The sequence below is a fragment of the Lepisosteus oculatus genome, chromosome 14 (assembly GCF_040954835.1).
Source record: "Lepisosteus oculatus isolate fLepOcu1 chromosome 14, fLepOcu1.hap2, whole genome shotgun sequence".
Lineage (NCBI taxonomy): Eukaryota > Metazoa > Chordata > Actinopteri > Semionotiformes > Lepisosteidae > Lepisosteus > Lepisosteus oculatus.
In genome coordinates, this window is record NC_090709.1 from 55,577,298 (window position 1) to 55,603,809 (window position 26,512).

Below are 26,512 nucleotides of genomic sequence, written 5' to 3' on the forward strand. Positions count from 1 at the left end.
CGAATTGAACCGGTTTCACGGGTAGGAGGCGAGATTTCCAGCGAAAGACACCTCCCCCCCCTCAAAAACCCAGTAAGTACAGTACTTACTAGTTAAAGGCTAGGCTCCCGACTACGGCGAAAGGAACCCTTCTTTCATTAGAAGACAATGAACATATTTTAGCCCTGAATGAATTAATAGCAAACATGGTTTACATAAAAGACATTTTTCCAAGAAAGTTTAGCCTTTGTCACTAATGAAACCACTAAATAAAGACATAAATATAAAAATCTTAAGATTTTTAAAATACATGACTTTGCTAAGATTTATTTGAAAATAAAAACAATTACAACCGCCAGGGGAGAGAGAGAACAGGGGAGGGATGTTGGTTCTGCATAAGGGGCGGGGCTATGGAAATTAGGTCTGTTTGGGAATGTGTAGTTACATGTTCTGGCTGTTTGTGAATTATCGTTGTTGAGTATGGAGTGTTGAGGTATTGATTTTGTGTAATGCTTTATGTTGAAAATTGAGGTGGATTTTGTTTATGAGAAACAGGATAAACTGGGATGGGAGGAAGGTTTGGTTTTGCATAAGGGGCGGGATTATGATAATTGGAGGACTGCGAGAGTAAAATGGTTTGATTATTTGATTTTGTATTGTGGTTGTTATCTATGTTTTTGGTTGGTATTATGTTTATATGGTTGTTTTTGTTGGTTGGTTGTTATTATGGTTATTAATAATACGATCTATAGTTGAAATCTGAGCCTAAATAAAAAGAAAAAGCAAGTGACTAGGTTTATGAGCAATCTAATTACTTATTCGTTTAAAACGCTATATAAAATAAAGTTTATTATTAATTTGCTGGACAGAGCGGTGAACATTATTATGCATAAGACAAAGATAACAATCCTGATCAGTTTAGAAATCTGTGTACGCTGTAAGGTTTTTACTTCTTAAACTTTTAAAATACACGTTTTGAATAGAAAGAAATCCTCTTCCTGGTACAGTATGTATAGCAAACCAGCACGTCTTTTTTCTCCAATCAGAGGGGTGTCAGATGGTGTCAGCCAATCACCATTCTGAAGCCCTACCATAATCTCTGGTATGGGGAGACCCCAGAATTCTGTCCCATAGTTTAGACAGATGATAGATACTTTTATTGATCCCGTGAGGGAAATAAAGTAAATCATTTTCATTTTAGGAAATTATTAAACGCTCGGTTAAAAGCAAAGGAGATTGTCTGTTATAGTGGACATAAAAACAAGAGTTCGCTGGCATTATATCCTGGAAGACACAGACCGGCGCCAGACCGGTAAATGCTTGATGAACTAGGGATTGGACAGTTTCCAAGCGCTTGTACAATCGATGGAAATGTTCAAATAAATGTGCAAAAGAAATAAACAAAATAATCATTTATTTCTTTATCATATTGGGTAGCTAATGTCCTGTCTTTGCTAGTTAGTGGCTGTGTTTCTGCGTTGGGTAGCAACGGGTGACTGTTCTCAGGCGGAAGATGTAAACAGCTTAATGTTCGTGTTCAATAATTTTTTTTAATTAAAATTCATTCTATACAGCAATCGCATATTTGGGTACCGTTTCATAAAACTTTCATGCTTAAAATGTTTAGGGAGAAATGGAAGACTGGTGTGTATTTTTTCTTTAAACTACCAAGACCAGCCATACACATTACAGTTTACATACATACAGTAATGTTTATGTTCCTAAATTAATATCGGAACAAGTAATAGGTTTATTCCATGCTGAAAAAAAGAAGAAAGAGAACACAACGTTTCGGCCGTGGAGCCTTCTTCAGGTGTGAGAGAGACAGGGCAGTAGGCAAAGGTAAAGTAGCGGGAGAACAAAGGTTGAGAGGGAGGAGGAGTGAGAGGCGGGAGCAGGGGACAGAAAGAGAGGCCAAATTAATATCGTTTATGACCTTCAGATGCGTTATGCTCCTCTTCTTTTTATGCTCAGCTACTAAAATTTCCCTTTACTGGTAAAATCCATATAAATATTCAAAACTAAGCGGATTAAAATGTGCACAGTAAAGACATTAAATGATTAAATCTTTGCACTACCAACCAATGCACCACGAGTGCCCCTGTCGGTCATTTTGGCCAGCCAATCACTTGCCCTGCGGTGCCCTCCGGTGCCCCGCGGTGGCTTGTGGGTAGGTTACTGTACCGCGGGTTTTTACCGCGCATTTTGAATGGCTGCATCTGTATCTGATCTCCTCCATGAGGACTCCTTCACCGTCCTGACTCTCCCCTGTGTCTCTGATCCGGTCTCTGTCTGTCTGTGGCTCTTCTGTGAGTTTGACCTTGAGAGATCTGTAATGCAGAGTTCTCACTGGAGCAGTCCGATATGATGGTCAATAAAAGGTCCAGCAAAGTCAAAGCTGGTCGCCTGTATTCATGAAGTTTGTGGGTTTTAATGGATCCGGCCTGAGCAAGCCTGGTTCAGTTAGCAAACGGGCGGCCCACGATCGGCTTTCAACTCATTTCACAACTGCGGTCTCTCATCCTGTGTTTTGGGTTGTTTCAGAACGCCTGGAGAAAACGGACTCCAACTACTGCCTGGCGCAAACCCCACTCCCAGCCGGTCACGGTGAGATCCGAAGACCTTTTAGAACAGGACTCGTAAATATTCCCCTTCCATCGTCGTCAGAAGTATGAAGTGCCTCTGCGGGTTTTTTTAAAAAAACCAGCGATGCCGACTTTGTCTTCACCCGCAGCAGAGCAGGTCAAGGTTTATCCCTGCGCTGGAAGGACAGGAAAAGAGACGCGGCGTTTCGGCCGCGGAGCCTCCTTCGGGCGCATGAAGCCGGAAAAGACCACAGTCGAAATGTCGAAATGCGCGGGCTTGCTAGGTCAGTGCGAGGTGAAGTCGGGGCAGAGCCCCTGGACCACAGCCCCACCACCGGGAGCTCTGCTAAGTGGTGGGTTGGGCAATCATTACTGGATACGAGTGTCAAGTGTTGACACAAGTGTGAGCAGCGTCGATTCGAGTGTGAACGGTGTCGATAGAGTCCTGTTGGTCAGTACAGTGTCAATGCGAGTGCGAACAGTGTCGACACGAGTGTGAACAGTGAGTCCTGTTGATCAATAAAGTATCAATAAAAGTGTGAACGGTGAGTCCTCTTATCTGTACAGTGTCAATACGAGTGTGAACAATGAGTCCTGTTGTTCAGCACAGTGTCAATACGAGTGTGAACGGTGAGTCCTGTTGATCAAAAAAGTATCAATATGAGTGTGAACAGTGAGTCCTGTTGTTCAGTACAGTGTCAATACGAGTGTGGACAGTGAGTCCGGTTCTGTACAGTGTTAACTCATTGAATTCCTTCTTGCTCTGCACAGTTTAACGGGTGAGAACACGTGTTTTATTCTTTGCAGAATTAAAACAGACAGATACTGCTGTTGAATACTCCACAGTCAACAAACCCCGAGCCGCACAAAGTGAGGATCTTTTACTTCTATCTATTAAACTAGCAGAAATAAAACATCATGATAACTTCTTGCTGCTCTGTCCAGTTTTAACACAAGTGTGAACATTTGTAATAATAGTGAGTCCTGCTGTTGTGTACAGCGTGAATACAACCGTGAACAGTGAGTCCTGTCGTCTGTACAGTGTCAATACGCCTGTGAACAGTGAGTCCTGTTGTCTGTACAGTGTCAATACGAGAGTGAACAGTGAGCCCTGTTGTTCAGTATGGTGTTAATGTAAGTCTTATCCTGTATAGTATAAGTTAACATAAGTATTGACCCGTATCCTGTTCTCTACAGACATCACACTACCCAACAGTGATGTGGAGTACACCACCGTCAACAAACTGAGAGCAGCACAAAATGAGGACTTTTTTAACTCTTTACCACAGTATAAAACCCACAGGAGTAATGAGAATGACACTAAAAACAACAACACTGATAGTGAACAAAAGATTTTGAACAATACACATTCTAGTCAGAATTAAATACCCACAGACCTGACCGTTGGAAGTTGTAAAAAAATGCAAATTATTTTTTTTCTGCGTGCAGGTTTTCTAAGAACTGAAGAAAGGTTAAAAACGAGAGAACGCCATTCGGTTTTTCAAGCCTGTCTGGTAGTTAGTGATTAATTGGACCCATGATTTCATCCTCCTGTATCTGCAGAGAAGCCAGGGTATCGGCATCAACAACAAGGCTGGGCAGCTTGTTCCCCACCCGCCTCTGTGTAAAGACGCGTCACCCATTCTTGGTTTTATTTTCACCTTTCACTATACGTGAAGAATTCCAAAAGGTGCACAAATGCTCAGGAGCTATTCTGTGGTTCAGCGATGTCTCTGGAGCCTTTTGTCACAGTGTGCGACTTCCCTGTGTGTCTCCCCGAACACAGGGTCTGACTGAAGGGGCACTGACCTGCAGGAATGGGAGGAGACCGAGCTGGGACGGTTCTGCCACGTCAGCGAAACTCTGGACCCCGACTTCATCTGCCAAAGAAACAGCAGCGTCAATTAACTCAGCCAGCGAGTTCAACTGTCGCCTCCCTTCTCTCCATCTCTGTGTGTCCCATCTCTTCATAACCCGTCTCCTATCAATCCTACTGTGTTTCATTTACTCTTCCTCACTCTGTCTCCTGTCCGGTTGTCTGCACTTAAAACTGAGGTATTTCCTGTGATTTCCTCTCTCTCGCTGTGTCTCCTGTCCTGTGGGTTTGTTACTGAGGGATTCTCTGTGATCTCCTCTCTCTCGCTGTGTCTCCTGTCCTGTGGGTTTGTTACTGAGGGATTCTCTGTGATCTCCTCTCTCTCGCTGTGTCTCCTGTCCTGTGTGTTTGTTACTGAGGGATTCTCTGTGATAGCCTCTCTCTCTCACTGTGTCTCCTGTCCTGTGTGTAAGTATGTTTGTTACTGAGGTATTTCCTGTGATCTCCTCTCTCTCACTGTGTCTCCTGTTCTTCAGTGTTTTAATCCTCTTAAATAATTTAGCTCATTCCTCTCTCACTCACTGCGACTCCTATCCATTCTGTGTTCAGTTCCTCTGACTTGCCTCTTGCATCAGCGCTAGCAATATCATGCATCTATTTAATTTAAAATTATTGATCTGTCACCTTGATAGTTCGATCTCTGCTACAGTTAGCATAGATGGCACAATTAAAAGGACGATGAGCTCAACATCTGTGCGCATCTAATTAACTGAACCGTACAGAACATCCTGCCTCAGCTAGTCTCTCGCTGGCGGGGTCGCCCATCGGCGAGACCACGTCTCCAGGAAATTCTGCGGACTGGACACTGCGGGAGGGTGGGGCTGTGTTTCCACACGAACGCCGGAAATCACTCAGGATCTCCAGAGAGACTCCTGTAGCCTTACAGCATCACAGTCACAGGCCTCAGCATTGCAACTGTATAATATCAAACGCCCAGACACCCTGAGGTGAGGCCGACCAGTCTGAAGTATTACCTGTAAACACCAGGCACACTGGAACCTGACTTCATCGTCCACTTAGCGCAGAGGTGGGGCGGACAGTCAGTTTTCTGGGGAGAAAAAAAACAACACCAGGAATTTAGCATACTGAAAGGATCATGGAGTGATGATCTGGCTGAACCCGCTTGGCTGAGGGCTCCTGGCCAGAGGACGAGGAGGCTGGGACCCCCCCTGCACAGCGAGGAGGAGTGACCAGGGGGGGCAGCTACACAGGTGGAGACGGGGTGGGAGAGGGACGCGTGGGAGAGAGGGGGATCACGTGCAGTATTGACAGTGTTTCAGGAGAGGAGTCAGGAGTGATTGCTAAAATATCGACAGCCGAGTCTGACCGAACTAGGGTGTGGCCATCCCTCTCGAACTTTCATCACAAACTCCTGTCTTCCTGCGGTGTCTCTGAGCAAGCTACCATTTTTCACTGGCTAATAAGAGGTGGAAGAGGTGTTAGTGGGACAGCAGGGGGGCGCTCACCCTGCGGTCTGATACCCCAGTATAGTGACAGGGGACACCATACTGTAAACAGGCGCCATCCTTCGGATGAGACGTAAAACCGAGGTCCTGACTCTCTGTGGTCATTAAAAATCCCAGGGCGTCTCTCGAAAAGAGTAGGGGTGTAACCCAGGCGTACTGGACAAATTTCCCATTGGCCCTTACCAATCATGGCCTCCTAATAACCCCCCTCTCCGAACTGGCTTCATCCCTCTGCTCTTCTCCCCACTGAGAGCTGGTGTGTGGGGAGCGTTCTGGCGCACTATGGCTGCCGTCGCATCATCCAGGTGGGGGCTGTACATTGGTGGCGGTAGTGGGATTCCCCATTCCCTGTGCAGCGCTTTGAGTGGAGTGTCCAGAAAAGCGCTATATAAGTGTAAACAATTATTAATAAAGCCCCTCAGTAGTTGAGATCTCTGTTATATCCATCTAGAAACATGCAATCAGCATGTTATTGATGAAGCAATAGTCACAACATTATTCCACACCTCTAACCCTGCACTAGGGGGCGTGCTTCTGGCTCGGGCCAGGGTGAGAGGCGGGTTATGATGACAGTCATGCTTTCTACACCTTATACTGAGCTCAGAAATGGACCGAGCGGACATCTCATGAGCAGATCCCTCTGCGTATAAGAAAGGCAACTTGTCTCGGCAAAAATACCACAGATTCACATCCGAAATATGATAAAAAGGCAAAAACCCCACACTTGGAATGCAAACGTACCCTAAAAAGGAAACACGGTTTTAAAACCAACTTGATTTTCCCCTGGAGAAACCTTTTAATGGACACATATCGCATCTATTACACATGTATAACTAAATATAAAGATAAAACTTAATATAAGAAGTCATGACGTATCACACATGACGAAGTCTGGTCCAGAAAAAACAGTTTACACTGACCCACCTTTATTTACCCTGGTCACTCACTTCTATTAACTGTTTTAATAAGGGTAACAAATGAATATTTGTTTCAATTTGGGATCTACATCTGGGAGCCCTGAAATGTTGGCCAGAGGGCAGAAGCTGATATTCAGACGTGAGAATATATTAAAAACAAGGATCTGATGTTGTTTTTCACCTGTCTAATCAAAGCTTGTTCAAAAATTATCTGATTATAGGACACACAAGTTTATAATCATACTCATTCCACTTTTTAACCCCGTATATATGCACAATATGAAACGTATATACACTAAATCTCACGTGTGACTCCCATAAAATACATTTCTTTACGAAAATTAGGAACACTTATTACAATTATCAACCCCCCATGACGAGGCAATATTTCATACCTTTGTTTCTTTGTGGGTTCAAAGTTCTGTCCTGTCGTTTCACACGTAATGTTTTGGTAGTTATCTCAATTTTCCTTTGCAATTCTCTCCAAGATCATCATCAACTTTTTGTAAAACGCTATGCCCAACTGATATTTAAAGAAAGTCCTGTACCAAAACGTCTTCGTAGGGAAAGACAACTTTTTTTTCCTTACGTTAGTTGCTACACGCTTACTCATAAAATCCATTCACCATTTTTTATTGTGGTTTACTGACATTTCTGTCACAATTCTGAGGGACCCCAAATAAAATTCACTTGCCGGTATAAAGACGCCGGCGAGGTTAAGACAGCTATCGAGCCACCTGCGTATCTAACGGACGTTTAAAATAAAATGGCGTGTAATGTTGCGAAGGGCTACTGTTTTTTTATAGTTTGTCGATTGTAGGGGACGTGGGCCGCGACAGAAATACTGGTCGGAGTAGGAAAAGGTTTATTGATGGTTTATTGTACCGCAACGGTCACAATTGACTCACCAGCAAAGATGGCGCCGAGGCCACATCGACTCCCTCCCGCCCTGCCTCGCACCGAAGCTCGAGCTGCGGAGCGCGACGCCGAACCGCCGGTCCGCGGGCGCGGGCGCCGGACATAGACGTCATAACCCCTTCCGAGGCGCAGGAATTATAGATCACTGTAGTTTCTTCTGGACCCGGGTTAGGGACAGTGTGCCCTCCGTGAGAGTCTTCTGAGGAAGCCAGTGTCTCATGGGTGTCCAGGCTGGGTACCATCTGTCTATCACAGGACACACAGACACACACACTCACACACCCTGGACAGGACACCAGTCCATCACAGGACACACACACACTCACTCACACATCCTGGACAGGACACCAGTCCATCACAGGACACACACACACTCACACACCCTGGACAGGACACCAGTTACTCACAGGACACACACACACACACACACACCCTGGACAGGACAGCAGTCCATCACAGGACACACACAGACTCACTCACACACCCTGGACAGGACAGCAGTCCATCACAGGACACACACACCAGGGCCAGTTTTCCCAGAAGCCAATTAGCCCAAAAGCCTGTCTTTGGACCCGGAGAACACAGGGAGACCATGCAGACTCCACACAGACAGTCCCCCCCCGGGTCCAGACCCGAGCCCGGAGCCCCCCCGCGCTGAACCCCTCCGTACAGACGGCTGCACACAGCTCCGTTGTTCCCGATTCCCGAGGTGATCTGTTAAAAGAAGCCGGTGTGTTGCCTCCAGGTGAGGCCCGCGGCCCGACGCCGGTGGTGGCGGTGCTGGCGGCGGCAGAGAACGCGGCGCCGGTGCCGACGACGACCAGGGCGCCCCCCCCCCGTGAGCCCCTCGACGTCGGGGCCGCGGCCCGCCCCGGCGACAGCGCCCCCCGATCCGGCAGGCGGCCGGTCTCCCGCAGGGAGAAGACGATGGAGCAGCTGGGGAAAGTGTCTTCCGTCCGAGGTAGGAGCAGCAGGGCTGGGCGTTTTGTTGGAGCGAAGTCCCCCTCCAGATAACCCATGAACCCCATCTCTACTGTCACTCCAGTCAGGACAGGAGGCTCTACTGTACACAGAAGGGGGTGGGGGTGGGGAACAAGCTGCCCAGACCTGTGGTTGAAGCCGATACCCTGGCTTCTCTCCAGACACAGCTGGCTGAGCTCCTCCAGTCAGGACAGGAGGCTCTACTGTACACAGAGGGTGGTGGAGGTGGGGAACAAGCCCAAGCCGCCCAGCCCTGTGGTTGAAGCCGATACCCCGGCTTCTCTCCAGACACAGCTGGGTGAGCTCCTCCAGTCAGGACAGGGGGCTCTACTGTACACAGAGGGTGGCGGGGGTGTGGAACAACTCCTTTGTTCGGGGCCTTGGGGCATTCTTGTTGTGAAAGGCGCTATATAAAACAAACTCAATTGAAATTGAATCTTACAGGTTTGGGTTTTTCGGAGATCTTGTCAGAGATCTTGTCTGACATGCCCATTTCAAAAACGTAACGACACTCCTCACGCCCGAGCGCCGCCGGTCTGTGACGTAACGTATCCTTACACAACCATGACGGTTTCATCATGGACACCACGAAAGCCCGAAAAGTGGTTGACGTTTTAATTTGGCAACACCACGATGGATCCCAGTTTTTTTTATTTTGGAGGCCAAAGAGGACAAAAAAGGAAACGTCCGGAGTCTTGTAGTGTGAAAAGGGTTTAAATTTCGACTTAAGGAGTTGGCCATCGTTATATTTCGCGAGGTATAATACGGGGGGAAAAAGAACATTTATATTTATCAACGTACTAGTAATACTGGGTGGATGTCACGTTCCCCAAAGTTCAGTGCCTCTCTCTAATAAAGTAGAAACGCGACATTAAACTCCGTTCGAAACGGGAGAAATCACCAGGACACGATACAACTGACGTCCGGAAAAGAAAAAAAGAACTCCTATTCCCATTTGTAATGACCCCGTCGTGTTTTTCCCGGTGTACGCTTCTCTTTCGGAGACCGTTTCTCTCTGGTGTTGTTTTGCTGTTGGAATAAATGCCGAGGTGACCCTTCTGTGTGGAGTCTGCGTGTTCTCTCCAGCGGGTCGTTTCCTCCACCGCAGGGGCTGGTCGAACCGGGGTCTCCCAATCGCCAAAGAAGTGTGTGTCGTTTTGGGTGGTGGTGCGGGGGGGTGCATCGGGGATACTGCGCCCCGAGGGGGTGGCCTCTCACCTTACTACAGACGATGGAAGAAGACCTGTACCTTCATGAGTCCGGGTTGTGAAAACTTCTTCTGACAGTTCAAAACGTTTCGAAGAGACTACAGCGCTACCCTGTTTTCCATTTCTATCGTGTATTATTATACAGTCATAAGTATCTGTACTGATCACAGAGTCCCCCTCTCACTGCCAGGACTGAAGCCCAGTGCAGCACGAATAATAATAATAATTAATAAGTCTGGACTCTCCCCTCAGAGCTCTTCCCAGGTCAGGGGGATCCCCTCCAGCCCCCCCAGTGTGCAGCCCCCACCTGGATGATGCTCCAGTCGGCTCAGCACACAGCAGCTCTCAGTGGGGAGGAGAGCAGAGGGATGGAGCCAGTTCAGAGACGGGGGTGATTAGGAGGCCATGATGTGTCAAGACCAGGGGGGGAATCAGGCCAGGACACTGGGGTAACACCCCTACTCTTCTCCAGAAACACCCCGGGATTGTTAATGAGCACAGAGAGTCAGGACCTCGGTTTGACGTCTCATCTGAAGGACGGCGCCTGTTTACAGTCCAGTGTCCCCGTCACTATACTGGGGCATCAGGACCCACACAGACCGCAGGGTGAGAGCGCCCCCTGCTGGCCCCACTCACACCTCTCCCAGCAGCAATCTTAGGGGGGGGGAGGGAAAAAACCAAAAGCTAAACAGATATTTTTTTAAAAAAATGTATTGATGCTTAACAAAAGGTCATCAGTCCAGTCTGGGACCCCTCAGCTTCAGTCCAGTGCAGTCTGGGGTCCCTCAGCTTCAGTCCAGACTGGGGTCCCTCAGCATCGGTCCAGCACAGACTGGGGTCCCTCAGCTTCAGTCCAGTGCAGTCTGGGGTCCCTCAGCTTCAGTCCAGACTGGGGTCCCTCAGCATCGGTCCAGCACAGTCTGGGGTCCCTCAGCTTCGGTCCAGACTGGGGTCCCTCAGCATCGGTCCAGCACAGTCTGGGGTCCCTCAGCTTCGGTCCAGTCTGGGGTCCCTCAGCTTCGGTCCAGCACAGACTGGGGTCCCTCAGCTTCGGTCCAGCACAGTCTGGGGTCCCTCAGCTTCAGTACAGCACAGCCTGAGGTCCCTCAGCTTTGGTCCAGTCCAGTCTGGGGCCTCTCAGCTCCAGTCTAGTGCAGTCTGGGGCCCCTCAGCTCCAGTCCAGTCCAGTCTGGTGTCCCTCAGCTCCAGTGCAGTCCAGTCTGGGGTCCCTCAGCTTCAGACCAGCACAGTCTGGGGTCTCTCAGCTTCAGTCCAGCACAGACTGGAGTCCCTCAGCTTCGGTCCAGCACAGTCTGGGGTCCCTCAGCTTCAGTCCAGACTGGGGTCCCTCAGCTTCGGTCCAGCACAGTCTGGTGTCCCTCAGCTCCAGTCCAGTCTAGTGCCTCTCAGCTCCGGTCCAGTCCAGTCTGGTGTCCCTAGGCTCCAGTCCAGTCGTCTGGTGTCCCTCAGCTCCAGTCCAGTCCAGTCCAGTCCAGTCCAGTCCAGTCCAGATCTTAGCAGGCACAGAACCAGGAAAGGAACCTGGAAAGAATATTGTTATTGCAGGTGTGAGGGACATAGACACAGACGTCACCATGACATCAAACAGCAAGAGGAGACTCCTCCTTGAATCACAGACACGACCGGGCGGCGCCCCCCTGTCTGCTCACCCGCCCCTCCTCTTCCTCTTCTTGCCCTTCCCGGCAGCCTGCTCCTCCTCTCCCTCGCTCTTCCTCTCCTGAGCTACGGTCTCCGCCACCTCCATCGGCTCGTCCTGATCTTCTGTCTCCACCGACACGCAGCTCAGGGACATCAAAAAGACGCATCGGCGCTTCTGAAGCAGAGACAGGAGAGTCACGTTAAGAGTCGGACTGGACACTCCAGTACATGAACACTGCACTGAGAGAGAGAGGGGTTCATACAGACACACTGACTGGACACTCCAGTACATGAACACTGCACTGAGAGAGAGAGGGGTTCATACAGACACACTGACTGGACACTCCAGTACATGAACACTGCACTGAGAGAGAGAGGGGTTCATACAGACACACTGACTGGACACTCCAGGACATGAACACTGCACTGAGAGAGAGAGGGGTTCATACACACACTGACTGGACACTCCAGTACATGAACACTGCACTGAGAGAGAGAGGGGTTCATACAGACACACTGACTGGACACTCCAGTACATGAACACTGCACTGAGAGAGAGAGGGGTTCATACACACACACTGACTGGACACTGGACAGGAGTAAAGAGAGGATCAGAGCATTACCCACCTTCTTTTTCTTCTGTCTCACAGGAGGTGGTGATTGGACCTCCTCCAGCTGGAGTCCAAAGAGGGAGAGAGGGGGCAGGAGAGGGACAGCACAGGGAGAGAAAGAGAGAGACAGGTGAGTCAAGTGTCCCAAGAGCACAGAGACTCTGCTGAGATCACACTCGCAGTGAGTGAGCCTGGGTGTAGCCCACTAATACTGACCCACTGGAAACCACAGGACAGAGAGGAGGAGAGAGACACACTGAGGACAGAGAGGAGGAGGAGAGAGACACTGACAGACAGGGCTGAAAGAGAGAGAGACAGAGAGGCAGGGACAGGCAGACAGCAGGACGAGAGAGACACTGACAGACAGGGCTGAAAGAGAGAGAGACACTGAGACCCAGGGACAGACAAGACGGCAAAACTCCACCACAGACAGGACAGGGGGCAGGGTGGGACCAGCACTGACCTCCTTCCTCTCTCCTGCCGGAAGAGCTGTCTCCACCTCCTCTTCCTCCTGCAAGTCAAGAGACAGGCTGAGAGAGAGACGGGCTGGCGGGACATCGGCAAACAGAGCTGAAGTCAGAGAGCAGAGGAGACAGGCCCAGCTGGGACAACGCAGGACAGACAGAGAGACAGACAGGGAGACACACGGAGAGACACAGGGAGAGAGACCCAGCTGGGACAACGCAGGACATACAGAGAGCAGGGAGACACACGGAGAGAGAGAGGAGGGAGGGAGACCTAGCTGGGACAACGCAGGACAGACAGAGAGACAGGCAGGGAGACACACGGAGAGACACAGGGAGAGAGACCCGGCTGGGACAACGCAGGACAGACAGAGAGCAGGGAGACACACGGAGAGACACAGGGAGAGAGGCCCAGCTGGGACAACGCAGGACAGACAGAGAGCAGGGAGACACACGGAGAGACACAGGGAGAGAGACCCAGCTGGGACAACGCAGGACAGACAGAGAGCAGGGAGACACACGGAGAGAGAGAGGAGGGAGGGAGACCTAGCTGGGACAACGCAGGACAGACAGAGAGACAGGCAGGGAGACACACGGAGAGACACAGGGAGAGAGACCCGGCTGGGACAACTCAGGACAGACAGAGAGCAGGGAGACACACGGAGAGACACAGGGAGACAGACCCAGCTGGGACAACGCAGGACAGACAGAGAGCAGGGAGACATGGAAAGACACAGGGAGAGAGACAGGGAGAGAGGGACAGACACAGAGAAAAAGAGAGACTCAGACAGAAGGACAGAAGGACAGAAAGACAGAAAGAGAGAAGTACAGATGGACAAAAAGACAGAGAAAAGGAAAGAAAGACAGAAAAGGACAGAAAGACAGATGGACAGAAGGACAGATGGACAGAGAAAAGGATAGATAGAGTGATGGATAGAAAGACAGAAAAAGACAGAAAGACAGATGGACAGAAGGACAGATGGACAGAGAAAAGAACAGAAAGACAGAAGGACAGAGAAAAGGACAGAAGGACAGGACAGAGAAAAGGACAGATGGACAGAGGGACAGATGGACTGAAGGATAGACGGACAGAAGGACAGATGGGCGGACAGACGGACAGACGGACAGACTCTGCCCCACTTGCCTCGTCAGACATCTCGGCCTCTCTCCTTGCCCTCCGCACCGGGGAGCCCCAGGCGGGGCCTGGCGGGGCCGGGCGGGCGATGGGGGGCAGGACGGGTGGGGGCAGGGGCAGGGGCACCACCCCGGGCAGCAGGGGGGGCTCGAGAGGCATGGCGGGGATGAAGGGGGGGCGGCGGGGCGGGGTGGGCAGGGGCCTGAGGGGGCCGGAGGGGGGGGCCGGGGGCGGTGAGCGGAGGGGAATCTCGGGCGAGGAGGGGGGGGACACCGAGCGGAACGAGCCGGGCGAGCCCGAGCGGGACGAGCCGGGTGACCCCGGGAGCTCCAGCTGCAGCTCGGCCGCCCTCTCCAGCTTCTGGACGAGCTCGGGGAGACATGAAGACACAACAGGATTCTGTCCAGCGGGGAGAGGGGGAGACACAACGCAGGGGGGATGAGGAGCAGAGATTACGCCTGGACAGGTGAGTGTGTACAGTGTGTCCAGTGAGAATGTGGATAGGTGAGTGTGTACAGTGTGTCCAGTGAGAGTGTGGACAGGTGAGTGTGTACAGTGTGTCCAGTTAGAATGTGGACAGGTGAGTGTGTACAGTGTGTCCAGTCAGAGTCTGGACAGGTGAGTGTGTACAGTGTGTCCAGTAAGAGTCTGGACAGGCGAGTGTGTCCAGTGTGTCCAGTAAGAGTGTGGACAGGTGTGTCCAACAGTAAGAAGCTGTCTTACCCTGTAACCCAGCTCAGGGGTGTTAGGGGGTGCTCTGTCTCCTCCCCAGATCTCACCTTCAGGTCGTATGAAATGCCGGACCACTAGGAGACGCTGGAAACGAGGACACAAGACAAAGGTCAGGTCCACAGAGCTCACTCAATCACTACAGCAAGCAGAGACCTCTCGGCCATCAGGACTGTGGGGGTCAGAGTGGGGAGCTGTAGGGTATCGGGAGTTTAGGGGTCAGTGTGGGGGGCTGTAGGGTATCAGGAGTTTAGGGGTCAGTGTGGGGAGCTGTAGGGTATCTGGAGTTTAGGGGTCAGTGTGGGGAGCTGTAGGGTATCGGGAGTTTAGGGGTCAGTGGGGGGAGCTGTAGGGTAGATGTGGGGCACCGGGCCCACCACAGGGCGGCCGGTCCAGTCTCGCGGATGGCGATCGGGTCAGACTTACGGAAAAGCACCGGGACTTGGGCCGGGACCTCTCCCGCTGCCAGTCCGGGTTCGGCCTGACTGGTGTGACCTGTGAAGACGCCAAACAGCCCATCTCCGAGACAGCTCTGACCACACAGCCCAGCCCAGTCGTGTCGAGACTAGGGGCCTTGGGCAGTCTCTACAGTGTGTCCGGTGAGAGTGTGGACAGGTGAGTGTGTACAGTGTGTCCAGTGAGAGTGTGGACAGGTGAGTGTGTACAGTGTGTCCAGTGAGAGTCTGGACAGGTGAGTCTCTACAGTGTGTCCAGTAAGAGTCTGGGACGTTCAGAGGCAATCTGTGCTCTCAGAAGGCTATAATGGACCTGAGACCCTGTCTCTTGAGCCGAGGCGTGTCCTCAGTCAAGATCACCACTGGAAGTGTCTCTCCTCGTCTGGAGGTGTTACCGTGAGACCTGGTCTGTCAAGCGCTTTCCGCTGCTATGTGTGTGAAAGGTGCTCTATCAGTGAAGTTTATTATTATTATTATTATTATAATACAGCGAGCACTGCTGGGGGCGGAGAGGCCAGTCGGAGGAGGGCTGGACGCTGGACGCTGGACGGCGGGCGGGAGGGGTGGACTTACGACGCCTCGCCGGGCCCGGGTCCTGCTGCGACCGCGCACGGCCGTGCGGCATCTCTGTCGGTCCATCGTCCTGCCGAGACAAGCAGAGTCACAGAGGGGAGGGGAGGGGGCGGAGCCACACAGCTGGGCGGCTTGTTCCCCACCCCCGCCCTCCTCTGTGTACAGAAGAGCCTCCTGTCCTGACTGGAGGACCTCACCCAGCTGTGTCTGGAGAGAAGCCAGGGTATTGGCTTTGTTCCCCACCCCCACCACTCTCTGTGTAGAGGTGCACCTCCTCTCAATATCTTTTTACAGCACGATCACACCCATAAGAGTTGAGTAACGGTAAAAAAAACAACTTATTTCTCCACTTATTTTGTTATTTCTCACCAGCGGCACTTTTGACTGACTTACCGATTTCACGGGGATTCTGAAGAGCGATTCTGAAGATGAAACTAACGATCTAAGTCGAAGTAACTTTATTGGAAGAAACACGTATTTAGAAAAGACTATATAGCGCTTTCCTCCTCCTCTCTCTTCACTCCTCTGAGCTCATGGGGCTCCGGCGCCGCCCCCCGCTAGAATCCGCCGCTCTGTGACGTCAGGCTGCTCATTGTGACGCCTCCGTGACGTCGCACCCAGCCGGGTGTCCCTGTACGACCCTGGTAGTCGCCACCTCGGACAGGCAGGGGAAACGGGTCCAGCTGTTTCCGGCCCAAGGGTTACAAAAGCTGCACTTGAATTTAAAGACAAAATCACGTCGAGGGCGCATTCAGCACCCCCACGTCCAACACGGGTTTCCGTGGGGTTTGGTTCAGTGAAATTAGCACCCCCCCGACCCCCAAATCAAAGAAAGACCAACCTCCACCCCCCTCTAGCGCCCAAGGGCGGAAATTTGGGGCCACGCCACGTCCAAAAAACACAGGTCCCCCCCCCCACGTCCTGCGGGGAAAAGAAACGCCATTTTCTTTTCCGAGCGCTGCGTGGGACCTCACGACCCCCCCCCCCCCAAAAAAAAAAACGGGCTTCGCAGACGAGGAAAACCAGGCACGTCGACCTCTCTACAACACCACCCGGCTGTTTCTGTTTCAAACCGTGGGAAAAAAATAAATAAAATTTCGCCCCTCACCGACCGCAGCGCAAAAAAACACAACTTCACGCTACAGAAACGGCCTGTGTGGGGGGGGGGCACGGGAAAAAAAATAAAACCTGCGTGTTTTCGGCAGAGTAAGCTCAGCGGGGAAACTCCCTGAATCTCGGGGTTGCTTCTTGAACCCCGAAAACGACCTTTTTTCTCTCTCTCGTTTTCTTGGTGTCTGGGACGTTCACGAACTCCGCCGCGTCAGTGCGATTCCCAGCGGGACGTGAACATAGCCCCCCCCCCCGTGGAGCCAGAGCGCCCCCGTGTGGCCGAGAGGACCACCACCCGCAGGGCTGAGCTTTTACTGCCGTGTCCCGCTTTCACTCTGGCGATGAAGGAGGGAATCAAGGAGGAGAATTAATATTGTGATCCACCAGTCCATCACAGGACACACACACACCCTGGACAGGACACCAGTCCATCACAGGACACACACTCACTCACACACCCTGGACAGGACAGCAGTCCATCACAGGACACACACACACACACCCTGGACAGGACACCAGCCCATCACAGGACACACACAGACTCATACACCCTGGACAGGACACCAGTCCATCACAGGATGTTCAGTGCCTCTCTCTAATAAAGTAGAAACGCAACATTAAACTCCGTTCAAAACGGGAGCAATCACCAGGACACCATACACCTTGCTCCGGCCGAAGGGAGAAGACCTGTACCTTCACGAGTCCGGGTTGTGAAAACTTCTTCTGGCAGTTCAAAACGTTTCGAAGGGACTACAGCGCTACCCTGTTTTCCATTTCTATCGTGTGTTATTATACAGTCATAAGTATCTGTCCTGATCACAGAGTCCCCCTCTCACTGCCAGGACTGAAGCCCAGTGCAGCACGAATAATAATAATAATAATTAATAAGTCTGGACTCTCCACTCAGAGCTCTTCCCAGGTCAGGGGGATCTCCTCCAGTCCCCCCAGTGTGCAGCCCCCACCTGGATGATGCTCCAGTCGGCTCAGCACACAGCAGCTCTCAGTGGGGAGGAGAGCAGAGGGATGGAGCCAGTTCAGAGACAGGGGTGATTAGGAGGCCATGATGGGTCAAGACCAGGGGGGGAATCAGGCCAGAACACTGGGGTAACACCCCTACTCTTCTCCAGAGACACCCCGGGATTGTAAATGAACACAGAGTCAGGACCTCGGTTTGACGTCTCATCCGAAGGACAGCGCCTGTTTACAGTCCAGTGTCCCCGTCACTATACTGGTGCATCAGGACCCACACAGACCGCAGGGTGAGCGCCCCCTGCTGGCCCTACTAACACCTCTCCCAGCAGCAACCTCAGTTTTTCCCAGGAGTCTCCCCTCCAGGTACTGACCAGGCTCCCACCTGCTGGGCTCCAGTGGGGAGGGGGCTGCCAGCTGGGAGCTGCAGGGTGAGATGGCTGCTGGGCAAACGATGGCTTAAGAGCTTCCTAGGACACCCTGGACTTCGTGGTCGACTTCCTTCTCTTCAGATGGAGGAGGTTTGAAATCTGTCTCGTTTCAAGGAGTATTGGACACGATGCCCCCCCTGCTATATCCCCGCCAACTGGTGGCACACCGACGACAAGGGCTCTCGGCCTCAATCCGTCAACCACAAACTCTCCCGGATGAAAGAGAAGGACAGACTCCGTTCGTTTCAGGGAGGGGGAGGGAAAAAAACAAAAGCTAAACAGATTTTTTTTAAAACCATTTTAATGATGCTTAACAAAAGAACAAAAATTACAATACAGATTAAGTCCAGTCTGGGGACCCTCATCTTAGGTCCAGTCCAGTCTAGGGCCCCTCAGCTCCGGTCCAGCACAGTCTGGGGCCCCTCAGCTCCGGTCCAGCACAGTCCAGTCCAGATCTTAGCAGGCACAGAACCAGGAAAGGAACCTGGAAAGAATATTGTTATTGCAGGTGTGAGGGACACAGACACAGACGTCACCATGACATCAAACAGCAAGAGGAGACTCCTCCTTGAATCACAGACACGACCGGGCGGCGCCCCCCTGTCTGCTCACCTGCACCTCCTCTTCCTCTTCTTGTCCTTCCCGGCAGCCTGCTCCTCCTCTCCCTCGCTCTTCCTCTCCTGAGCTACGGTCTCCACCACCTCCATCGGCTCGTCCTTATCATCTGTCTCCACCGACACGCAGCTCAGGGAGTTTAAAAAGACCCACCAGCGCTTCTGAAGCAGAGACAGGAGAGTCACGTTAAGAGTCGGACTGGACACTCCAGGACATGAACACTGCACTGAGAGAGAGAGGGGTTCATACAGACACACTGACTGGACACTCCAGTACATGAACACTGCACTGAGAGAGAGAGAGGGGTTCATACAGACACACTGACTGGACACTCCAGTACATGAACACTGCACTGAGAGAGAGAGGGGTTCATACAGAAACATGACTGGACACTCCAGTGCATGAACACTGCACTGAGAGAGAGAGGGGTTCATACACACACTGACTGGACACTCCAGTACATGAACACTGCACTGAGAGAGAGAGAGGGGTTCATACCGACACCCTGACTGGACACTGACTGGACACTGGACAGGAGTAAAGAGAGGATCAGAGCATTACCCACCTTCTTTTTCTTCTGTCTCACAAGAGATGGTGATTGGACCTCCTCCAGCTGGAGTCCGAGGAGGGAGAGAGGGGGCAGGAGAGGGACAGCACAGGGAGAGAAAGAGAAAGACAGGTGAGTCAAGTGTCCCAAGAGTACAGACTCTGCTGAGATCACACTCGCAGTGAGTGAGCCTGGGTGTAGCCCACTAATACTGACCCACTGGACACCACAGGACAGAGAGGAGGAGGAGGAGGAGAGAGACACACTGCCTGGACACCACAGGACAGAGAGGAGGAGGAGAGAGACACTGACAGACAGGGCTGAAAGAGAGAGAGACAGAGAGGCAGGGACAGGCAGACAGCAGGCCGAGAGAGACACTGACAGACAGGGCTGAAAGAGAGAGAGACACTGAGACCCAGGGACAGACAAGACGGCGAAACTCCACCACAGACAGGACAGGAGGCAGGGTGGGACCAGCACTGACCTCCTTCCTCTCTCCTGCAGAAGGAGCTGTCTCCACCTCCTCTTCCTCCTGCAAGTCAAGAGAAAGGATGAGAGAGAGACGGGGTGGCGGTACATCGGCGAACAGAGCAGAAGGCAGAGAGCAGAGGAGACAGACCCAGCTGGGACAACGGAGGACAGACAGAGAAACAGACAGGGAGACACAGGGAGAGAGACCCAGCTGGGACAACGGAGGACAGACAGGGAGACATGGAAAGACACAGGGAGAGAGGGACAGACACAGAGAAAAAGAGAGACTCAGACAGAAGGACAGAAAGACAGAAAGAGAGAAGTACAGACGGACAAAAAGACAGAGAAAAGGACAGATGGACTGATGGACAGAAAGAGAGAAAAGGACAGAAAGACAGATGGACAGAGAAAAGAACAGAAAGTCAGAAGGACAGAAGGACACATGGACAGAGAAAAGAACAGAAAGACAGAAGGACAGTGAAAGGGACAGATGGACAGAAGGAAAGATGGACAGAGAAAAGGACAGACAGACGGACAGACTCTGCCCCACTTGCCTCGTCAGACATCTCAGCCTCTCTCCTTGCCCTCCGCACTGGGGAGCCCCAGGCGGGACCTGGCGGGGCCAGGCGGGCGATGGGGGGCAGGACGGGCGGGGGTAGGGGCAGGGGCACCGCCCCGGGCAGCAGGGGGGGCTCGAGGGGCATGGCGGGGAGGAAGGGGGGGCGGCGGGGCGGGCAGGGGCTGGAGGGGGGGGCCGGGGGCAGGGAGCGGAGGGGGCTCTCGGGCCCGGAGGGGGGGGACACCGAGCGGAACGAGCTGGGCGACCCCGGGAGCTCCAGCTGCAGCTCGGCCGCCCTCTCCAGCTTCTGGACGAGCTCGGGGAGACAAGAAGACACCACAGGATTCTGTCCAGCGGGGAGAGGGGGAGACACAACGCAGGGGGGATGAGGAGCAGAGACTACGCCTGGACAGGTGAGTGTGTCCAGTGTGTCCAGTAAGAGTCCGGACAGGTGAGTGTGTACAGTGTGTCCAGTGAGAGTCTGGACAGGTGAGTGTGGACAGTGTGTCCAGTGAGAGTGTGGACAGGTGAGTGTGGACAGTGTGAGTCTGGACAGGTGAGTGTGGACAGTGTGTCCAGTAAGAGTCTGGACAGGTGAGTGTGTACAGTGTGTCCAATAAGAGCCGGGACAGGTGAGTGTGGACAGTGTGTCCAGTGAGAGTCTGGACAGGTGAGTGTGGACAGTGTGTCCAGTGAGAGTGTGGACAGGTGAGTGTGGACAGTGTGATTCTGGACAGGTGAGTGTGGACAGTGAAATGACGGACCACTAGGAGACGCTGGAAACGAGGACACAAGACAGAGGTCAGGTCCACAGAGCTCACTCAATCACTACAGCAAGCAGAGACCTCTCTGCCATCAGGACTGTGGGGGTCAGAGTGGGGAGCTGTAGGGTATCGGGAGTTTAGGGGTCAGAGTGGGGAGCTGTAGGGTATCGGGAGTTTAGGGGTCAGAGTGGGGAGCTGTAGGGTATCGGGAGTTTAGGGGTCAGAGTGGGGAGCTGTAGGGTATCGGGAGTTTAGGGGTCAGAGTGGGGAGCTGTAGGGTATCGGGAGTTTAGGGGTCAGTGTGGGGAGCTGTAGGGTATTGGGAGTTTATGGGTCAGTCTGGGGAGCTGTAGGGTATCGGGAGTTTAGGGGTCAGTGTGAGGAGCTGTAGGGTATCGGGGGTTTAGGGGTCAGTGGGGGGAGCTGTAGGGTAGATGTGGGGCACCGGGCCCACTAAGAGTCTGGACAGGTGAGTCTCTACAGTGTGTCCAGTAAGAGTCTGGACAGGTGAGTCTCTACAGTGTGTGCAGTAACAGTCTGGACAGGTGAGTCTCTACAGTGTGTCCAGTGAGAGTCCGGACAGGTGAGTCTCTACAGTGTGTCCAGGAAGAGTGTGGGACGTCTAGAGGCAATCTGTGCTCTCAGAAGGCCATAATGGACACTCGACCCTGTCTCTTGAGCCGAAGCGCGTCCTCAGTCAAGATCACCACTGGAAGTGTCTCTCCTCGTCTGGAGGTGTTACCGTGAGACCTGGTCTGTCAAGCGCTTTGCGCTGCTATGTGTGTGAAAGGTGCTCTATCAGTGAAGTTTATTATTATTATTATTATAATACAGCGAGCTCTGCTGGGGGCGGAGAGGCCAGTCGGAGGAGGGCTGGACGCTGGACGCTGGACGGCGGGTGGGAGGGGAGGACTTACGACGCCTCGCCGGGCCCGGGTCCTGCTGCGACCGCGCACGGCCGTGCGGCATCTCTGTCGGTCCATCGTCCTGCCGAGACAAGCAGAGTCACAGAGGGGAGGGGAGGGGGCGGAGCCACACCGCTGGGCGGCTTGTTCCCCACCCCCGCCCCCCTCTGTGTATAGAAGAGCGTCCTGTACTGACTGGAGGAGCTCACCCAGCTGTGTCTGGAGAGGAGCCAGGGTATCAGCTTTGTTCCACACCCCCACCAACCTCGGCGTACAGAAGAGCCTCCTGTCCTGACTGGAGGAACTCACCCAGCTGTGGCTGGAGAGAAGCCAGGGTATCAGCTTTGTTCCACAACCCCGCCACTCTCTGTGTACAGTAGACCCTCCTGTCCCGACTGGAGGAGCTCACCCAGCTGTGTCAGGAGAGAAGCCAGGGTATCGGCTTTGTTCCACACCCCCGCCACTCTGTGTACAGTAGACCCTCCTGTCCCGACTGGAGGAGCTCACCCAGCTGTGTCTGGAGAGAAGCCAGGGTATCGGCTTCAACCACAGGGCTGGGCAGCTTGTTCCCCACCCCCACCACTCTTTGTGTAGAGGTGCACCTCCTCTCAATATCGTTTTACAGCATGATCACACCCATAAGAGTGGAGTAATGGGAAAAAAAAACAACTTATTTCTCAACTTATTTTGTTATTTCTCGACAGCGGCATTTTTAACTGACTTACCGATTTCACGGGGATACTTCAGAGTGAATCTGAAGCTGAAACTATTATTTGATTGAAGTCGAAGTAACCCGCAAATCTTTTTTGGAAGAAACACGTGTTTAGAAAGCGCTATATAGTCCTTTCCTCCTCCTCGCTCTTCACTCCTCTGAGCTCATGGGGCTCCGGCGCCGCCCCCGGCTAGAATCCGCCGCTCTGTGACGTCAGGCTGCTCACTGTGACGCCCCCGTGACGTCGCCCCCGACGCGCTCACGGCTCGGCCGCGAAACAAAAATGGCCGCCATTTTTCGCGGTTGTTTTTTTTTAGGTGGACATTTTATTTTTCCAACTTTCGGCGGCCAGCCGGGTGTCCGTGTACGACCCCGTTAGTCGCCACCTCGGACAGGCAGGGGAAACGGGTCCAGCTGTTTCCGGCCCAAGGGTTACAAAAGCTGCACTTGAATTTAAAGACAAAATCACGTCGAGGGCGCATTCAGCACCCCCACGTCAAACACGGGTTTCCGTGGGGTTTGGTTCAGTGAAATTAGGACCCCCCCTATCCCCAAGTCAAAGAAAGACCAACCTCCACCCCCCTCTAGCGGCCAAGGGCGGAAATTTGGGGCCACGCCACGTCCAAAAAACACGGGTTCCCCCCCGTCCTGCGGGGAAAAGAGACGGCATTTTCTTTTCCGAGCGCTGCGTGGGACCTCACGACCCCCCCCCCCAAAAAAAAAAAAAAAAAAACGGGCTTCGCAGACGAGGAAAACCAGGCACGTCGACCTCTCTACAACACCACCCGGCTGTTTCTGTTTCAAACCGTGGGAAAAAAATAAATAAAATTTCGCCCCTCACCGACCGCAGCGCAAAAAAACACAACTTTACGCTACAGAAACGGCCTGTGTGAGGGGGGCACGGGAAAAAAATAAAACCTGCGTGTTTTCGACAGAGTAAGCTCAGTGGGGAAACTCCCTGAATCTCGGGGTTGCTTCTTGAACCCCGAAAACGACCTTTTTTCTCTCTCTCGTTTTCTTGGTGTCTGGGACGTTCACGAACTCCACCGCGTCGGTGCGATTCCCAGCGGGACTTGAACAGTTCAAAACGTGTCGAAGAGACTACAGCACTACCCTGTTTTAAATTTTATCGTGTATTATCATACAGTCATAAGTATCTGTACTGATCACAGAGTCCCCCTCTCACTGCCAGGACAGGAGCCCAGTGCAGCACGAATAATAATAATAATTATTAATAAGTCTGGACTCTCCACTCATGGCTCTTCCCAGGTCAGGGGGATTCCCTCCAGCCCCCCCAGTGTGCAGCCCCCACCTGGATGATGCTCCAGTCCGCTCAGCACACAGCAGCTCTCAGTGGGGAGGAGAGCAGAGGGATGGAGCCAGTTCAGAGAGGGGGGGGTGATTGGGAGGCCATGATGGGTCAAGACCAGGGGGGGAATCAGGCCAGGACACTGGGGTAACACCGCTACTCTTCTCCAGAAACACCCCGGGATTGTTAATGAGCACAGAGAGTCAGGACCTCGGTTTGACGTCTCATCCGAAGGACGGCGCCTGTTTACAGTCCAGTGTCCCCGTCACTATACTGGGGCATCAGGACCCACACAGACCGCAGGGTGAGCGCCCCCTGCTGGCCCTACTAACACCTCTCCCAGCAGCAACCTTAGTTTTTCCCAGGAGTCTCCCCTCCATGTACTGACCAGGCTCCCACCTGCTGGGCTCCAGTGGGGAAGGGGCTGCCAGCTGGGAGCTGCAGGGTGAGATGGCTGCTGGGCAAACGATGGCTTAAGAGCTTCCTAGGACACCCTGGACTTCGTGGTCGACTTCCTTCTCTTCAGATGGAGGAGGTTTGAAATCTGTCTCGTTTCAAGGAGTATTGGACACGATGCCCCCCCCGCTATATCCCCGCCAACTGGTGGCACGCCGATGACGAGGGCTCTCGGCCTCAATCCGTCAACCACAAAAGAGAAAGAGAGAGACAGGTGAGTCAAGTGTCCCTAGAGCACAGAGACTCTGCTGAGATCACACTCGCAGGGAGTGAGCCTGGGTGTAGCCCACTAATACTGACGCACTGGACACCACAGGACAGAGAGGAGGAGGAGGAGAGAGACACACTGCCTGGACACCACAGGACAGAGAGGAGGAGGAGAGAGACACACTGAGGACAGAGAGGAGGAGGAGAGAGACACACTGAGGACGGAGAGGAGGAGGAGAGAGACACTGACAGACAGGGCTGAAAGAGAGAGAGACAGAGAGGCAGGGACAGGCAGACAGCAGGCTGAAAGAGACACTGACAGACAGGGCTGAAAGAGAGAGAGACACTGAGACCCAGGGACAGACAAGACGGCGAAACTCCACCACAGACAGGACAGGAGGCAGGGTGGGACCAGCACTGACCTTCTTCCTCTCTCCTGCCGGAGGAGCTGTCTCCACCTCCTCTTCCTCCTGCAAGTCAAGAGACAGGCTGAGAGAGAGACGGGCTGGCGGGAAATCGGCGAACAGAGCTGAAGGCAGAGAGCCGGGGAGACAGGCCCAGCTGGGACAACGCAGGACAGACAGAGAAACAGACAGGGAGACACACGGAGAGACACAGGAAGAGAGACCCAGCTGTGACAACACAGGACAGACAGAGAGCAGGGAGACACACGGAGAGACACAGGGAGAGAGACCCAGCTGGGACAATGCAGGACAGACAGAGAGCAGGGAGACACATGGAAAGACACAGGGAGAGAGACAGGGAGAGAGGGACAGACACAGAGAAAAAGAGAGACTCAGACAGAAGGACAGAAAGACAGAAAGAGAAGTACAGACGGACAAAAAGACAGAGAAAATTACAGATGGACTGATGTACAGAAAGACAGAGAAAAGGACAGAAAGACAGATGGAGAGAAGGACAGATGGACAGAGAAAAGAACAGAAAGTCAGAAGGACAGAAAAAAGGACAGAAAGACAGACAGAAGGACAGAGATAAGGACAGACGGACAGACGGACAGATGGACAGATGGACTCTGCCCCACTTGCCTCGTCAGACATCTCAGCCTCTCTCCTTGCCCTCCGCACCGGGGAGCCCCAGGCGGGACCTGGCGGGGCCGGGCGGGCGATGGGGGGCAGGACGGGCGGGGGCAGGGGCAGGGGCACCGCCCCAGGCAGCAGGGGGGGCTCGAGGGGCATGGCGGGGAAGAAGGGGGGGCGGCGGGGCGGGGCGGCGGGGCGGGGCGGTCAGGGGCCTGAGGGGGGGGGGGCCGGGGGCGGGGAGCGGAGGGGGCTCTCGGGCGAGGAGGGGGGGGACACCGAGCGGAACGAGCCGGGCGAGCCCGAGCGGGACGAGCCAGGCGACCCCGGGAGCTCCAGCTGCAGCTCGGCCGCCCTCTCCAGTTTCTGGACGAGCTCGGGGAAACAGGAAGACACCACAGGATTCTGTCCAGCGGGGAGAGGGGGAGACACAACGCAGGGGGGATGAGGAGCAGACTACGCCTGGAAAGGTGAGTTTGTCCAGTAAGAGTCCGGACAGGTGAGTCTCTACAGTGTGTCCAGTGAGAGTGTGGACAGGTGTGTGTGTACAGTGTGTCCAGGTGAGTGTGTACAGTGTGTCCAGTAAGAGTGTGGACAGGTGAGTGTGTACAGTGTGTCCAGTGAGAGTGTGGACAGGTGAGTGTGTACAGTGCATCCAGTAAGAGTGTGGACAGGTGAGTGTGTACAGCGTGTCCAGTAAGAGTGTGGACAGGTGAGTGTGTCCAGTGTGTCCAGTGTGTCCAGTAAGAGTGTGGACAGGTGTGTCCAACAGTAAGAAGCTGTCTTACCCTGTAACCCAGCTCAGGGGTGTTAGGGGGTGCTCTGTCTCCTCCCCAGATCTCACCTTCAGGTCTGGTGAAGTGA

General features: G+C 53.0%; 1 protein-coding gene across 1 annotated transcript; it reads right to left on the reverse strand.

Moving 5' to 3' along the window:
• Positions 1-12,718: 12,718 nt before the first annotated feature.
• On the reverse strand, positions 12,719-20,403 carry LOC138242667 (proline-rich protein 36-like). Its single transcript, XM_069198223.1, has 4 exons — positions 20,254-20,403; positions 14,523-14,615; positions 13,878-14,198; positions 12,719-12,802 (listed from the first exon to the last, which is right to left on the reverse strand). Exons 1-4 carry the CDS (start codon positions 20,401-20,403, stop codon positions 12,719-12,721), a joined length of 648 nt encoding a protein of 215 aa, XP_069054324.1.
• Between the last annotated feature and the right edge of the window lie 6,109 nt (positions 20,404-26,512).

What these genes read in the sequence shown, in the direction of transcription:
- LOC138242667 (XM_069198223.1), bottom strand. Translation starts at nt 20,403, where the DNA reads ATGCCCCTCGAGCCCCCCCTGCTGCCCGGGGCGGTGCCCCTGCCCCTA. An exon ending in AGGCTGAGATGTCTGACGAG is followed by an intron (nt 14,616 to 20,253) that starts GCAAGTGGGGCA and finishes CCTCGTTTCCAG; the next exon opens with CGTCTCCTAGTGGTCCGGCA. An exon ending in TGCCCCCCATCGCCCGCCCG is followed by an intron (nt 12,803 to 13,877) that starts GCCCCGCCAGGC and finishes GCGTTGTCCCAG; the next exon opens with CTGGGCCTGTCTCCTCTGCT.